Source organism: Triticum aestivum, chromosome 5D (assembly GCF_018294505.1).
Source record: "Triticum aestivum cultivar Chinese Spring chromosome 5D, IWGSC CS RefSeq v2.1, whole genome shotgun sequence".
In the NCBI taxonomy this organism is placed as follows: Eukaryota; Viridiplantae; Streptophyta; class Magnoliopsida; order Poales; family Poaceae; genus Triticum; species Triticum aestivum.
The window spans coordinates 302,755,149-302,772,427 of record NC_057808.1 but is presented as its reverse complement, the minus strand read 5'-3'; the positions used below and the strand labels follow the sequence as shown (position 1 = coordinate 302,772,427).

Genomic DNA, 17,279 nt, shown 5'->3' with positions numbered 1-17,279 from the left:
AACCATTATCGCTTAGCTTTCGACTTTTCGGGAATATATTGGCGGATGAATTAGTCGTTGTTGTTCTTGTTTCTTTAGTCCCCTTAGTAATCCCTATACCGGTCATGTTTCTTGGATTATTTACAAGCGGTATTCAAGCTCTTATTTTTGCAACATTAGCCGCAGCCTATATAGGTGAATCCATGGAGGGTCATCATTGAATTGACTCTTTTTGGAAATAGTATTTTTTTTGTAGCTTAGCTCAATTCATGCATGGTTCCAGATAATCTGCTTCGTTGCAAAAAAATAGTTAGAAATGCGTATGAATATATAGCCTAGAGTTGTAGGAGAGAGAATAGACTATATTATGGAATTTTCAAAGTATATATGCATTAAGGAGGGTGGAGTCAGGCTAGATCTATACTATAATATCCTTAATGTCTATAAGTGGAGTCCTCTTTTATGCGGGTTTCCACTTTAAGCAATGATTTTAGAATCCGATTCAATAGAAAATGAGAAAATATGCAAACAAAATAGAAGAAACAAATGTATATATATATAGGATATTATATTATATATTCCTAGGTTAGATTCATTATCTAATCCGATATATGGATATGGAATTCCCTTCTATGTAGTTCGGACAATTCACATTATCATTTCAATTTGATTTCAATTTGTACTTTTTAGTTACTTTACTTCTCCCCAATAGAGCTTAGAAGTAAGAATTTATTGGTTGATTGTATCCTTAACCATTTCTTTTTTTTGACACGAGGAACTACTCACCATGAATCCACTAATTGCGGCTGCTTCTGTTATTGCTGCTGGATTGGCCGTAGGGCTTGCTTCTATTGGACCTGGAGTTGGTCAAGGTACTGCTGCAGGACAAGCTGTAGAAGGTATTGCGAGACAGCCAGAAGCAGAAGGTAAAATACGAGGTACTTTATTGCTTAGTCTAGCTTTTATGGAAGCTTTAACAATTTATGGACTAGTTGTGGCACTAGCGCTTTTATTTGCGAACCCTTTTGTTTAATCTTAAAAAAAATTCTTTCGATTTCGATTAGATACTTTTTTCTTTTTTTAGTAAATTGGTATTTGCTTCCGCAATTCCAATTATATCAATACTTTATTTAATTTACTCCTATTTATTACTCCTGGAATTATCTATTTATCGGGACAGATAATACCCCATTCTAGGAAGGGCTGAGTTGAGTATTATTAATTTAGAAGATATGCTCACCTTCTTATTTCCCGTCCTTAGTTTAGGAAAGTGGAAAGTTTTTTCCTTTTATTTTAGGAATTTTGGGAACAGAACATTTCAACAAAGGAAGTCTTTCACCGGTCAAACAAGACGTAAGACTTAATCTAAAAGAAATTACTAGATTGAATCTATTTGCATTAAAAAAACCGATCAAAAAAGGGCGAGCGAAGTAAGTGATCAAAAAACTTTGTTCTTTGTTCGTCCTATCTATAAGAGGAGAGCATATGAAAAATGTAACCCATTCTTTCGTTTTTTAGCTCACTGGCCATCCGCTGGCAGTTTCGGACTTAATACCGATATTTTAGCAACAAATCTAATAAATCTAACTGTAGTGGTTGGTGTTTTGATTTTTTTTGGAAAGGGAGTGTGTGCGAGTTGTCTATTTCAAGAATAGATTGGATCTATCCGGCTGCACTTTATAATATTTTTTAGTATTTTTCGGATAAATAAGAAAAGGGTGCACGATCTCGACGAATTACTTCTGAATAAATTCAGAAATCATATGGAAGAACCATAGCATTTCGCGACTCATTGGTAAATCAACTTTGATTCTCTATAAACCAAGAATGTGAGACCATTAACACGGTTAAAGCTAAACTGCTTGAAGTCCAGGCAAAAAGAGGTACTCTTTCTACAACTATATTAGTATTAGTACCGAATTTAAACGGGAAATAGCTAATGTAAAATTTATCTGATATAGAACACTCATATCGATAAAATGGTTTGAACTATTTACTAGAAAAAAAAGGGGGCACCCTGCCCTTTTTTAACCAATGCCGAATCGACGACCTATGTATAAAAAAGAGAAATTTTTTGGATTTGAAGAAAAAATAAAAAGAATTCTATTAATTTTCATTTTCCATTTATTAGTTAGTTTTTCTTAATGAAATTGAAATTATTAACTAGAGGGCAAATAAAAATAAAGAAACAACTTTGCTGACCATGATATATTTTTATCTAGGCGGAAGAGTCCTCTTAATATTTATCTAGTCTTATATAGGTTTCGGTATATTGAAATATAAACATAAAAAAGAAGATAGAGGATAGGCTCATTACTTAAAAAAAAGATATGGAAATAGCTATAGAAAAAAAAAAGGAGCGTGAGAGCCAAATGAATCGAAAGATTCATGTTTGGTTCGGGAAGAGATCATAAAAGTTGTAAACTTACAAAATAATCTACTTTCATTAAAAGATTTATTAGATAATCGAAAACAGAGGATCTTGAGTACTATTTGAAATTCAGAAGAATTGCGTAGAGGGACCATTGAGCAACTCGAAAAAGCTCGGATTCGATTACAGAAAGTCGAACTAGAAGCGGATGAGTATCGAATGAATGGATACTCTGAGATAGAACGAGAAAAAGCAAATTTGATTAATGCTACTTCTATTAGTTTGGAACAATTGGAAAAGTCTAAAAACGAAACCCTTTATTTTGAAAAACAAAGGGCAATGAATCAGGTCCGACAGCGGGTTTTCCAACAGGCCGTACAAGGAGCTCTAGGAACTCTGAATAGTTGTTTGAATACCGAGTTACATTTCCGTACGATTCGTGCTAATATTGGCATTCTCGGGTCCCTGGAATGGAAGAGATAATTAAATTAATTAGGCCTTGAACTTCTACTTTCGTTTAGAATTTAGGCATTATTTTTCCCCTTGCTTCCGAAAAAAGAGTCAAGAAACACTAATGGCAACCCTTCGAGTCGACGAAATTCATAAAATTCTCCGCGAACGTATTGAACAATATAATAGGAAAGTAGGGATTGAGAATATAGGTCGCGTAGTTCAAGTGGGGGATGGGATTGCTCGTATTATAGGTCTTGGTGAAATAATGTCAGGTGAATTAGTCGAATTTGCAGAAGGTACTAGGGGTATTGCTCTGAATTTGGAATCCAAAAATGTTGGGATTGTATTAATGGGCGATGGGTTGATGATACAAGAGGGAAGTTTTGTAAAAGCAATAGGAAGAATTGCTCAGATACCCGTGAGTGAGGCTTACTTGGGTCGTGTTGTAAATGCTCTGGCTAAACCTATTGATGGGAAAGGCGAAATTATAGCTTCCGAATCTCGCTTAATTGAATCTCCTGCTCCAAGTATAATTTCCAGGCGTTCCGTATACGAACCTCTTCAAACAGGGCTTATTGCTATCGATTCGATGATCCCTATAGGGCGCGGTCAGCGAGAGTTAATTATTGGGGACAGACAGACTGGCAAAACAGCAGTAGCCACAGATACAATTCTCAATCAAAAAGGGCAAGGTGTAATATGTGTTTATGTAGCTATCGGTCAAAGAGCATCCTCCGTAGCTCAAGTAGTAACTACTTTCCATGAGGAGGGGGCTATGGAATACACTATTGTAGTAGCTGAAATGGCGGATTCACCTGCTACATTACAATACCTCGCTCCTTATACGGGAGCAGCCCTGGCTGAGTATTTTATGTACCGCGAACGGCATACTTTAATAATTTATGATGATCTCTCCAAACAGGCACAAGCTTATCGCCAAATGTCCCTTCTATTAAGAAGACCTCCCGGCCGTGAGGCTTATCCAGGGGATGTTTTTTATTGTCACCGAAATGACCCATTCCCTCAGCTAATTTAACATCGAGGTCCTTGTTTTTTATTTTATTTATTTTTAACACATGTTAAAGAAGGTCTACCGCGTTACTTTTTGACAATGTGCGATACGTGGCATACAGTTGATCCATCCGACCTGTTTGTGATGGAATAGGCCGTGTGTGTTGTGGGCAAACGCTTGCTAGTATTCAACCGTTTGGGATTGATGAATTCATCACCGACGGGTTCCCTAGTGTGGTCCGTGTTCATCTGATCATCGTCTACTTCTTGTGCTAGCTCGATGTTCCTTCTATGCTAAGTTTCCATCAATTGATGGCGTTTTATGAACACGCCACAGTTTCCTGCCATTTCCTCACCTGTTTCCCGCCACCCTGCTATATTGCACATAGGGGGCGCGCAACGTACGGAGGCGACAAGTGCAGCCTGTAGCACATCCACCTTTTCCAAGCATGCCGACCCACCAAAGTACCACCTCTGCCACCAACCTCGTCGATGAGGAAAATGAGCAGGCGCCACGGCCCGTCGAGGCGGAGGCGCTCCCCGGCAACGCGATGGACGATGCCGTGATGCGTGTCATCGCCAGGGTTGATTAGACCTTTGGCGCATGGCGCTTGAGCGCCGGGGATCAAGATAGGCATGCCAGCGCCGACAGGCTGCAGCTCGCCGCACAACATGATCGATGGCGCGCCACAGAGCAAGCTAGGTGTGTCCGCGCTGATAGGCTGTGGCTCGCCGCACGGCGAGACCGTTGGAGCACCGCAGAGCGAGAGGCGCGGCGTGCCGCACAGCAAGAGCGGATCCATCGACGCTTGCCTGCTGTCGACACGGCATCACAGCTGGGTACACGTCCCGTCAGTACCCCCATTCCTCACCAGGAGTGGGCAGAGGCCCTCAGCGCCGTACTTGCACCAGAGGCCGGCCGCACCGGACGCCCGCCGCGCCGTTCGCATGGTTGCTGCCGTTCGCCTTGTCCGCGGCCCGCTGGATGCCAACGCGTTGGTCCGTAGGCTCGACCGCCTCCTTGTCCCAGGTATCCACCTGGGCGCAGTAGAGGAACATGGCCGTCGCATCCTCGAGCTGGTGATCTTTGATGAAATAGCCAACTTGGAGCTCGAGATCACGCTCCAGATGTACCGCGAGCGTGTCGACCGCTTGGACAAATGCCTACACGAGTTCAGGCAGAGCCAAGAGCTACCCTAGGCAAGGGCTGCTGGTCATGGTCTCATGGACACATTTTATTTTGAAAAGTCATTTCAACGTGGATAGCTATGTACTCACAACAATCATAGTATTGCTCTGTTCATTGCTCTGTTTCAATGTGTGTACTCTGTTTTCCATTCTTATATGTTCTGTTTCAATGTGTGTGTATACGCTTTCCATTCTGTATATGTGGATGATAACAGCTAGATTCAAATTAGTATACAAAAACAGATAGAAAATGGAATTCATAATATATATATTAATTGTTCATTAGATCATCATAGAATATATATATATATATATATATATATAATATCATCACATATACGTGATGATACTTAACTACTAGGTACAATGCATAAAATTGAAAACAAACAATACTAAACTAATAATCCCTCTTGGGGCCAGTATCCCGGCAGCCCCTCGCTAGCAGCTCCCTGGTGCGCGGCGTCATCCCAGTGCGGAGGCAGTAATCTGACTCCTCCGCCTCGCAGCGCTTGATGTACCGATCTGCCTCTTGCTGGCGGACATGCGCGGCCGATCTTGCCATTTTGTTGGGCACCCACCGGAGCTCCTCGTCGGTGGCACGCTGGAGCTTATCGGCCCACCTCCACGCAGCGACGAGGCGCCCAGCGCCTATGACCTTCCTCACGAAGTACTCGTCTTCGTACACATCCTCGGCACGACGACGCGCCCGCCCCAAAGCTCCGCCGCCTCCTTTTTCCAGGCGGCATCACGGGCTTCACAGGCCGCCTAGTACCTGGCTTCCTCCTCCGCCATCTCCTTCTTGAACGCCACTTGCCTGGCTTTCTCAGCCGGTGGCAGCGACTTTCACAGACAAAGATTGTACTGGCCCCAAAACCAATCCAAAGTTGGGGGGTCCAGCACAACCTCGCCAGGCGGCGCGTAGGGGTCCTCATCGCTGCTAATCGAGTGAGCGTCCTCGGGGGGCAACGACTCCTCGTCGGCGCGTGGGCAGACCGGTGGCGCCATGGCAGAGATTTGAGAGAGAGAGGGGGGGGCGAGCGAGGGGAGGATGCAGATGAGTATGCAGGCGGGACGACGTGAGCAAGGTAGTATTTATTGGCGGCTGGAATCTAGATCGACGGGGACAGTACACATGCCGGTCGCCAGAATTTACGAGTACTGTAGTTTGAATTACACACGATTCCCGCAGCAAAATTCATGTGTGAACATAATAGCTGACGGTTTCCAATATAGACCCGTGTCTGATTAATGATCCCTGCCAATCCCCTACCAAACCTCGAGCCGTGAGATAGAGTGCCAATCGTGTGGGGGCCGGTTGTCTTGCCAGATCTTTACATTTTCTTTTTCGAACACCAGATATTTACATCGTCTGATGATTTTTTACCTCGCACACAAGTACACAAAAATATGATTTTTCAAACCGTTTTGGTTAGGCGTTGCATGTAGATGTAGTTCAAATTTGAATTACGGTCATTAAATGGTTAGAAAATCACTTAAATGTCTTTAAAAGGTCAAATGACCCCTGAAATTTTCCAAATTTTCACATGACAGTTGTATTAGTGCACGTTAAACGTAGGAAAAAATTTGAAGGCCGTAAGAGGAAGCTATCTCCCGTCCGTCATCAAACATGCATTGTTCCCTCTCGGAACCACGAACCTTCTAGTGAGTTGCTCCGATTTGTGAGGGGTGTGTGTCCAAACTTTCGTCAAACAGGCCAATTTTTTGACCACATCATCTTGGTGGCATGACATTAAATCAAGGAAGGTTTCATGTTTTTCTGATCATTTTTTAATTTTTTGGAATTAAAATGCCATGGCATGCACTCCATGCATGTGCCCATGCCTTGAGACCAATATGTTTGAAAATTCCTTCTAATTTACTGCACATGGAATTAACTCGCACACAAGAACACAAAAATATGATTTTTCAAACCGTTATGGTTAGGCGTTGCATGTAGATGTAGTTCAAATTTGAATTACGGTCATTAAATGGTTGGAAAATCACTTAAATGTTCTTAAAAGGTCAAATGACCCCTGAAATTTTCCAAATTTTCACATGACAGTTGTATTAGTGCACGTTAAACGTTGGAAAAAATTTGAAGGCCGTAAGAGCAAGCTATCTCCCGTTCATCATCAAACATGCATTGTTCCCTCTCAGAACCACGAACCTTCTAGCGAGTTGCTCCTTTTTGTGAAGGGTGTGTGTCCAAACGTTCGTCAAACATGCCAATTTCTTTACCACATCATCTTGGCGGCATGACATTAAATCAAGCAAGGTTTCATGTTTTTCTGATCATTTTTATATTTATTGGAATTAAAATGCCATGTCACTCCATGCATACGTATGTATGTGCCCATGCCTTGAGACCAATATGTTTGAAAATTCCTTCTAATTTACTGCACATGGAATTAACTCGCACACAAGTACACAAACATATGATTTTTCAAACCGTTATAGTTAGGCGTTGCATGTAGATGTAGTTCAAATTTGAATTACGGTCATTAAATGGTTAGAAAATCACTTAAATGTCTTTAAAAGGTCAGATGACCCTTGAAATTTTCCAAATTTTCACTTGACAGTTGTATTAGTGCACGTTAAACGTAGGAAAAAATTTGAAGGTCGTAAGAGGAAGCTATCTCCCGTTCGTCATCAAACATGCATTGTTCCCTCTCGGAACCATGAACCTTCTAGCGAGTTGCTCCGGTTTGTGAAGGGTGTGTGTCCAAACGTTCGCTAAACATGACAATTTCTTTACCACATCATATTAGTGGCATGACATTAAATCAAGCAAGGTTTCATGTTTTTCTGATAATTTTTTTATTTTTTGGAACTAAAATGCCATGTCAGTCCATGCATACGTATGCATGTGTCCATGTCGTGAGACCAATATGTTTGAATATTCCTTCTAATTTACTGCATATGGAATTAACTCACACACAAGTACACAGATATGATTTTTAAAACTGTTTTGTTTAGGCGTTGCATGTAGATGTAGTTCAAATTTGAATTACGGTCATTAAATTGTTAGAAAATCACTTAAGTGTCTTAAAAGGTCAAATGGCCCCTGAAATTTTCCAAAATTTGACATGACAGTTGTATTAGTACTACAAAATTTCTCGTTCATTTAGAACACAATCCGTTGGCACTTTACTCCAAATTCGTCTTTCACAGCTAATAAAAAATATCTACAACATCACATACAGTTGTTTTCTAGGAACCGTTTGCGTTGAAAATATCTGGGTCTATTTAAGTCTCCCTCCTTAAGCTTTGCCAGCTCGTCTGCTCTAGTGCCGGCAACCCCCGAATCCACGAATCCCGATCCCCATTCCCGCACCCCCTTCTTGCAAAGATGACGCCATGGAAACGCTTTGTGAAGGCCCGTACGAGGGTCGCGTCCCCCCTGAGCGCTGCCGCCTGTGCCGAGAACGCGGCCGCCTACGCCGAGAGTGCCGCTGTATCCGCATTGAGCGTGGCCGCTTCTGCCGAGAGGGCATTTGCGGCAGCCGACAGGGCAGCTGCAGCAGCCGAGACGGCTGCAACTGCTGCTGGGACGGCGGCTGCAAACGTCGAGAGCGCTCGAGCTGCCGTATGTGCCGCTGATGTCGCCCCGGCCCGGGTCGAGGCCATCCACGCCAAGATCGAGGATGCACACGCCAAGATATTCCAGGCCACCTCGGACTCCAGCATGCAACCCACGTCTGAAAAGGCGACGGTGGCCATGGAGCACCTGCTTCCTCATGAGGTCGCCGAGCGGGAGCTGGAGATGCAGGAGGAGGTGGAAATCGAGGAGCGCCGGGAGGAGGAGTTACGCGTGGCCGAGGTCGAGGTAGAGAAGAGTCTGTCCGTCGAGGAATCGGCGGTGGAGTACCAACGCGAGCTCTGGCGCAGCCACTACTACGAGTACTACAACCTTGAGGGCGGCACCGAGGACGAGGACGCGGACGCGGTCGACTTCAGCAGGGGGGACGCGGAGTCCACCAACGGCGGCATGTTGCCAGGACAACTCATCGACGTCTCATCTCACACTGGCGATGCATAGGCCGGCGCGGTGGCGGATTTGTTAAAATTATGCGTACTTAGGCTTTGTTTTTAATGCTGGTCTTTTGTTAGAGCAATGTTTAGGTCAACTGGCTCTGTTTAATTACTAAAATTGCTCGATTCAGTAAGTGTGGTATGTCTGTTGTACACTCTTTTGTGTGCCCAAATTAGCAAGTGATGTTAAATTATGCAATGACATACCCGGGGAAATTTCCACCAAAATTTGAATTATCAAACTCATCCCATGCGCGTAAAGCAGAAGAATCGTTTGCGATGCACACAATCATTCAAAGTGAATGGTCCTGCAGCACCGCGCGCGTTCAAAGTGAATGTGCCCATGCCTTGAGACCAAAATTTGAATTATCAAACTCATCCTATGCGCGTAAAGCAGAAGAATCATTTGCGATGCACACAATCGTTCAAAGTGAATGGTCCGGTGGCACCGCGCGCAAAGTTTCCCTCCACATTTCCAAAATTTTGGCCTACCGCCAAAATATCTACCCCCGCCCCCCCTTCCCCGCCCCCTTTTCTCCCCGACCACAAGTCACATTTCCCCTGTTTCCTCCTTCCTTCCTTCCTTGCTAAGCTATAGCCGCTTCCTCGCTCTCGCCGTCTCGCATCCTACCGTCGGGGTCGCCATGGTCTTCTTCAAAGACCTCTCCAGCGGTTGCTCCTCCGGTGACTACTCCTTCACCACCCGGGTATGCCTATCTTCTCTCTCTCTCTCGGGCTATGACTTGGAATGAAGGATTTCTACCCGGTGGTCGATTTGAGTCATTTCTTCCACTTGTAGCTCCCTAGGACCATCAGTGGCAACGAATGGAGCGGGGTGGATGAAGATCTATCTGCTCATTGTCACCATCAATCTCCATGCATTAAGCTAGTTGCGTTTGATTCTGTGGACAGTGGGAGGAAGTTTCTGGCATGTGCAGAGAAGGTTAGACCCTCTTTCGTTGTTACAAATCATTTGTTAGATGTGATTCAGACACTGTCACGGTCCCAACCCATTCATACCACACCTTCAACCAAACGCATCCTAAGACAGTGTCGCGGTTTGTACCTAGTATCTTAAATTGTTGCCATCTCATCAGCGGTGCCATTAGAAAATTATTTGGCACCGCTTCAGCAATTTGTGCAGCCAACATTGGTCCACACATCTGAGCAGCTGTAACGCCCACGATGCGGCTATATCTCCCACGTGTCGAGGCACGACTTAGAGGCATAACCGCATAGTGGTTTTGTCGCAAGAAGGGTCATCTTCACACAATCCCATGTAATGAACAAGAATGGGATAAAGAGTTGGCTTACAATCGCCACTTCACACAATACATAAATATATCTCATACATCATCCAAAATACATGCATATAGACCGACTACGGTCAAAATCCAGATGAAAATAAGACAACCCCAAATGCTAGATCCCCGATCGTCCCAACTGGGCTCCACTACTGATCATCAGGAAAAGACACATAGTAACGACCACGTTCCTCGTCGAACTCCCACTTGAGATCGACGCCATCATCTGCACTGGCATCGTCAGCACCTGCAACTGTTTTGGTAGAATCTGTGAGTCACGGGGACTCAGCAATCTCACACCCGCGAGATCAAGACTATTTAATCTTATAGGAAAGGAAGGTGTAGTGAGGTGGAGCTGCAGCGGCAATAAGCATATATGGTGGCTAACATACGCAAGAGAGAGCGAGAAGAGAAGCAACGGAACGGTCGTCATCTAGCAATGACCAAGAAGTGATCCTGAACTCCTACTTACGTCATACATAACTCAGACCGTGTTCACTTCCCGGACTCCGCCGAGAAGAGACCATCACGGCTACACACGCAGTTGATGTATTTTAATTGGGGTCAAGTGACAAGTTCTCTACAACCGGACATTAACAAATTCCCATCTGCCTCATAACCGCGGGCACGGCTTTCGAAAGATAATACCCTGCAGGGGTGTCCCAACTTAGCCCATCATAAGCTCTCACGGTCAACGAAGGATAAACCTTCTCCCGGAAAGACCCGATCAGTCTCGGAATCCCGATTTACAAGACAATTCGACAATGGTAAAACAAGACCAGCAAAGCCGCCCGAATGTGCCGACAAATCCCGATAGGAGCTGCACATATCTCGTTCTCAGGGCACACCGGATAAGCGAAGCGTACAGGTACCAACATAACCCAATTTGCCAAGGGACGGTCCCGCACGGTGCTCTAGTTTGGACCAGCACTCAGAGGAACACTGGCCCGGGGGTTAAAATAAGATGACCCTCGGGCTCGCGAAAACCCGGGGGAAAAGGCTTAGGCGTCAAATGGTAAAACCAAAGTTGGGCCTTGCTGGAGGAGTTTTATTCAAGGCGAACTGTCAAGGGGGTCCCATAAATCACCCGACCGCGTAAGGAACGCAAACTCAAGGAACATAATCCCGGTATAACCGTAACTAGGGCGGCAAGAGTGGAACAAAACACCAGGCATAAGGCCGAGCCTTCCACCCTTTACCAAATATATAGATGCATTAATTAAATAAGAGATATTATGATATCCCAACATATTCATGTTCCGCCATGGAACAAACTTCAACTTCACCTGCAACTAGCAACGCTATAAGAAGGGCTGAGCAAAAGCGGTAACTTAGCCAATCAACGGTTTGCTAGGAAAGGATGGTTAGAGGCTGACATGGCAAAATGGGAGACATGATATAGCAAGTGATAGGTAGCGTAGCATGGCAATAGAGCGAACAACTAGCAAAACAAAGATAGAAGTGATTTCGAGGGGTGGTCATCTTGCCTGCAAGGTTCTCAGAGTTGTCGAAAACTTGATCCTCGTAAGCGTACTCAACAGGTTCCTCGTTCACGAACTCGTCTCCCAGCTCTACCCAAGACAAGAACACAAACAAACGGAACCACAATCAACAACGAGAAATGCACAAGCAACATGATGCAAAACATGTATGATATGCAAGAAATGATATGCGATGCATATGCGTGCTCCGGAAGGAAAATGATGAAAAAGGCAATAACTTGGCAAACCAAGTATGCCACTGGAAAGATGAGATGATTTCGGTCGAAGTCGATATAAAGATCACCGGAAACGGATGCACGGTTTGCAAATGGCAAGCAAAACAAGAATGACACGAATCTGCGATTAACAGCATGATAGCACTTAAAATGCAACAAACAACAATGCTACAGCACTCCAACATAGCAACAAAGAATTTGACAGTAATCTACAGGAGATGCTTGACAAAAGATGAACACTGAGATACGGCTAGATCACAATATATCAACCTCAAACAAGCATGGCAAAAGTGCAAAAGATAACAGGTTCACAGACTTGGTAAAAACTGGACATGGCAGAAAACAGCATCAGGTAGCAATGTTCAGAGCACGAAATCAACATGCTACAGGAACTTAACATATCAAAACAAGGCATGGGAGTGTTCTACTAAATGCACATGACAAAAGTCCCTTACTGACCATAAGCCAAAAAGTACCAGAAGATATGATGGCAAGCATGTAAACATAGCAAGTTTCGTTATCAGGTTTCAGACTTGGCAGAAAACAGACCATGGCAGAAATAATAATATGTAGGCCTTTTTGTGAGCTTGATGCACTCACTACAGAGCCATGAACTACAAACCAAGCACACCTAAAGCAATATGGCATGTTTATGAAGCTATCCATGGCAAGAAAAATTGCATAGCATGTATGGATCAACTGCAATAAGCTTGGCAAAATTGCATATCATGTTAAGAATCTGCCAGAAATATTATATAGCAAAAGTAGAGCAAGATTGAGTCATGCTATAGCACTCCATAATTTCAAACAAGGGCAGGAATGGATCAAATACAATAATAGCTACAAAACATCCTTACTGAACATCTCCAAAATTTGCATGGATCTCTCTGTAGCATCAAGTTTACATGGCAACAAAATAACAGCAGACAAAGACTACATTACGGAGCCTACTTTGCATGCTTGTGCTAGTCATCACAGAGATCACAAAAATACATGGCATACACCCTTGGAAAGATGGCATGGCATAAAACAAAACACATGTAGAGCTCATGCTCATAAGATGCACAGATTTAATGATACAAAAATGACAAATCTCCAAGTTCTGCTAAGAACCAGAAGATAATAGCAACTAGCCCATATTCCAACAGAGATTTGGGCATCAAGATGACCTCTAATAAACATGGTGCAATTGAACAAAATGTAGAGCATCGCGAGACGAACAATTTGACATATTACACGCGTGAATCGGAGGTACATGCAAGGAGTTATGCACTATTGAACAGAGGCATATGCTGTAGAATATCCCAGACTTAGAAAATTTAGAGGGGGGCTCGGGTCAACCTTGGTCAACAGATCTGGATCGGGGAGCACTGGGAGCTCGAGCTCGGCCGGAGCGACGCCGGAGGAAGGAGACGGTGGGCCGGCGGGAGGAGGAGGACGCGGCGGCGGCGGTGCGGTGCGGCGACGGCGGCGGGGCCGGCCGCGGCGGGGCGAGGACGGCGGGCGGCGTCGGGCAGCGTGGCGCACTCCGGCGACCGGCGGATGGGGCGGCGGAGCGGCGACCGGCGACGGCGCTCGGCGGCGGCGGGAGCAGGCGACGGCGTGGGCAGGCGCCGGGCCGCGGGGGCCGGCGTCGGGCCTGCGGGCTTCGGCGGCGGCGACGACGGGCTTGCCACGTGGCAGAACGTGAGTGGACGGGGCGGCGGCGTGGCTGTGTCCGGCCGGGGCGGACGTGTCCGGCGGCGCACGGGGATGAGGGTTAGGGTTTGACTGCGATTCGTATACGGGAGGTCTCACATATAAATAGGTAGAGGGAGCTAGGAGGCTCCAAATGAGGTGCAGTTTTCGCCCACACGATCGTGATCGAACGACCTAGAGCATGGAAGAGAGTTTGGTGGGTTTTGGGCTGGTTTTGAGGGGGGGTTTGCTGCACACACAAATGGACTTTGCGGATGCCCGGTTAACCGTTGGAGTACCAAACGACCTCCAAATGGAACGAAACTTGACCGATGGTCTCCGGGTGGTATAATAAGGCCACTTGACAAGCCTCGGTCCATTCCGAGAAAGTTTGACACCCGCACATGACAGAAAACAAGAGGGGTGCACCGGAGGAGATAGGAGCGCCGGATTGCAAAACGGACAACGGGGAAAATGCTCGGATGCATGAGACGAACGCGTATGCAAATGCAATGCACATGATGACATGATATGAAAATGCATGACAAGACAGAATGCAAAACAAAAGACAAAACCCGACCACGGAGGGAATAACATAACACATAGCCAAAAATGGCAAGAGTCGGAGTTACAAATATGGCAAGTTACATGCGGGGTGTTACAGCAGCCAAGCAGTAAAATACTAAATCTTTATGGCACGAAGGAACTGGGCATCGGAACAACCACGTGCTCCGGAGTCCGGGTGCCTGCTATTTTTTCCCGCTGCATCGGCTCGCCAGTGCAGGGCACCGTTGCGAGATGTAGCAACAGTTGTCTTTACCCCAGTTTTGGCATACATAGTGGACGGCCTTAATTAGTGCTATTAGTTCTATGTTACTAAATTTGTGCATGTACACACCTGTTAGTATCAATTTGTTGTCATCCAAACACTGCCGCTATGCTGTTGCGGTTATATTTACTTTCCTCATAAAATGTTCAATTTTTTATTTATTGTACATGAGTAAGAACTTGTAGCGTCGTTGTAGTTAATTATAGCTTCTGATGTTCCAGAATTTGGTTGTTGTCTCAGTACCAATTATTTCATTTGCACATTGATCTTTCTAAGAAGATATGTCATAATTAACATGTTTCTTCAGTTTTTCAAAATAAGCATTGGTGATTTTCTATGTTTCTATGAACCCATTTCCCCTACAATTGTTACTGATCTAGTTTTAAATATTATAGGATAAATGGAAGTGTTCTTACTTGGAGCGGGTTGATCAAGAGTGGCCACAGTCTTTGAAGATGTGCCTAGCGAAGCTCTGGAGCATGTATGAGGAAGAGAACACGCGTAGGCTTAGAGAAAGTCTTGTCAACGCTGAAGCATATTTCAAGATGCGGGATAAAAAGTTGAAGGTGGAGAATGAGCTCAGATTTTTTAATTCAGACTATGCTAAGATGGTGTTGGCGAAGGAGGAGGCACTTTCCCAGTTGGCCCGTGCAAAACGGGTTCTTACTGAACTGAAAGCAAAGGTGGATAAGACGAGCCTGGATGATCTCGATTAGGGAAATGAATATATTGTTCTTATGAAGTTGAACTAGCTATATGTTGTACTGTGATGTTTTCATGTAGCAACCGTACTGTGATGTTATAATATATCTATGTGCCTGATATGAAATTGGCAAACACCTGTTCGATATGAAATGTGAATTTGCGTAATACTGGAATTATTAATTGTAAACTAATAAACCTGCTAAATGTGTCATGGACCTTTGCAAACGGTTCTAGCAGTAAAAGCGCTTGCGATGGATAGCCCAATGCCACACAGTTTTGTTCATCAAATCGTGTGTGATATAGTTGATAAAAGCAAACAGTTAACCAAGGCAGACTATGTGTGATAGTTACACCTTTCACACACGAGCCTACACATAAAACCGTGTGGGATGTACGTACGAACGGAAACGTTGTCCCTGGATTGATTGTGTGGGATGTACATAATAACGGAAACGTATTCCTTGGATTGACTATGTGTGATATACATACGAACGGAAATGTTCTTCTGGGATCCACCGTGTGGGATGTACATACCTACAGAAATGATTTTCTCGGATTACCGTGTGGGATGTACATACCTACGGAAATGATTGGGTTTCGATGCCTCGCCCGATCACACACGGCCCCAGCCTGGGTCCCAGGAGGGCCTATCCCCGACGATTTCTGGGTCGTGTGGGAAGGACACCCTATCGCACACACTCACTTGGCGACGGTTCCAAATGCCGTCGCGAAAAGGGGTTAAAACCGTTTGTTTAGGACCGACGCGCACCAGTATTGCTTCTAATTTTTTTGAATTTCATGTACTTACTTTACACATTATACTTGTGAATAAGACACGTGTTCCTGTTTCTAGAACATACAATATCTATCTATCACACCATGTTCTTACATCAAAGTACTACTGTTGTGTAACCTGCAACAATCACTTATCATAAGACATGTTTGACTTGGCAGTGTGATATAGGTTACATCTCACATTCTTTTCTAACTTGTACTACTTCTAATTTGTTGAAAGGGCACTTATGATGAGACAGTTTTAATTTGGTAGAGTGATATTCGTTGCATCTTTCATATGGTGTCTAGCTTTCATTGCTTCTAAGAGCATCTTCACTCGTTCGGCCGCCCAGCACATAGGCCGGCGCTCTTTCGGGCGCTCGCCCGACGCTTTTTAGGCCCTGGGGGCGATCTAGGTCCCAGCCACGCCCCCAGGTGCCGCCCCCAAGGTGCGCCAAATTCAAACTTGGTCATTCCCGCTGCCAAAAAACGTCACAAGTCCGGCGATCAGCGGCCTAGTTCGGCAATCACCTTGCCACAGTTCGACGATCAAATGAAAAGTTCGGCGTACAAAAAGAAAGAACGCGTGGGCAACGCATCAGACGACGAGGTCGGCCTCCGGAGTCGGCGGAGTGGGCGTGCGCGGGCTTGGCAGCGTCGGAGCGGCTTCTGTGCTGGGCGGCGTCGGCGCGGCTTCTGTGCTGCTAGGCGTCGTGGAGGCGCTCGGGCTTGGCGGCGGCGTCGGCGTGGGCGTGGGTGTTGGCGGCGCCGTCGACGGCAGCTAGTTTAGGTTGAGGCCACGCTCCACCAGGTACCACGCCTTGAGCTGCTCGTCGTTGCTTTGGAGCATGTCCGCCCCGCCCATCAGGAAAGCCAGGTCGATGTTCCTCTTCTTCGCGGCGACGTTGGTCCGGAGTAGGTCGAGCTTGACGGTGTTGTTCGTCATCAACGCCGACCACTGTGCCTCGGTCTTCTCTTCACGCAGGGCGGCCCGGGTCTGTGCGTCGGCGAGGCAATGCTCAATGGACTCTTGCACTCGTGTGGTAGCCGAGTCGGCGTGTTTCCCCTTCTTGGCCCCTTTGTTGCCTTTCGGGCGCCCGTCGCCCGCACCCGGCGTCGGCGCGTCTGGCTTGTAGGTCTCCTTGGCCTTGGCGAGGGTGCGCCGGGTATCCGCCCACTTCTCGCACTTGTCGATACGCTTGAAGACATGGAGGTACTTGAAATCTTGGTCGCTGCTAT

At 45.5% G+C, this 17,279-nt stretch overlaps 1 protein-coding gene across 1 annotated transcript; it reads left to right on the top strand.

Annotated features, from left to right (window-relative positions):
* The first annotated feature begins 2,846 nt into the window (after window positions 1-2,846).
* On the top strand, window positions 2,847-16,825 carry LOC123120528 (ATP synthase subunit alpha, chloroplastic-like). The gene is made up of 2 exons (XM_044540537.1): window positions 2,847-3,804; window positions 16,602-16,825. The coding sequence occupies exons 1-2, from the start codon at window positions 2,925-2,927 to the stop codon at window positions 16,823-16,825; spliced, it is 1,104 nt and encodes a 367-aa protein (XP_044396472.1). The 5' UTR covers window positions 2,847-2,924.
* The last annotated feature ends 454 nt before the right edge of the window (window positions 16,826-17,279 follow it).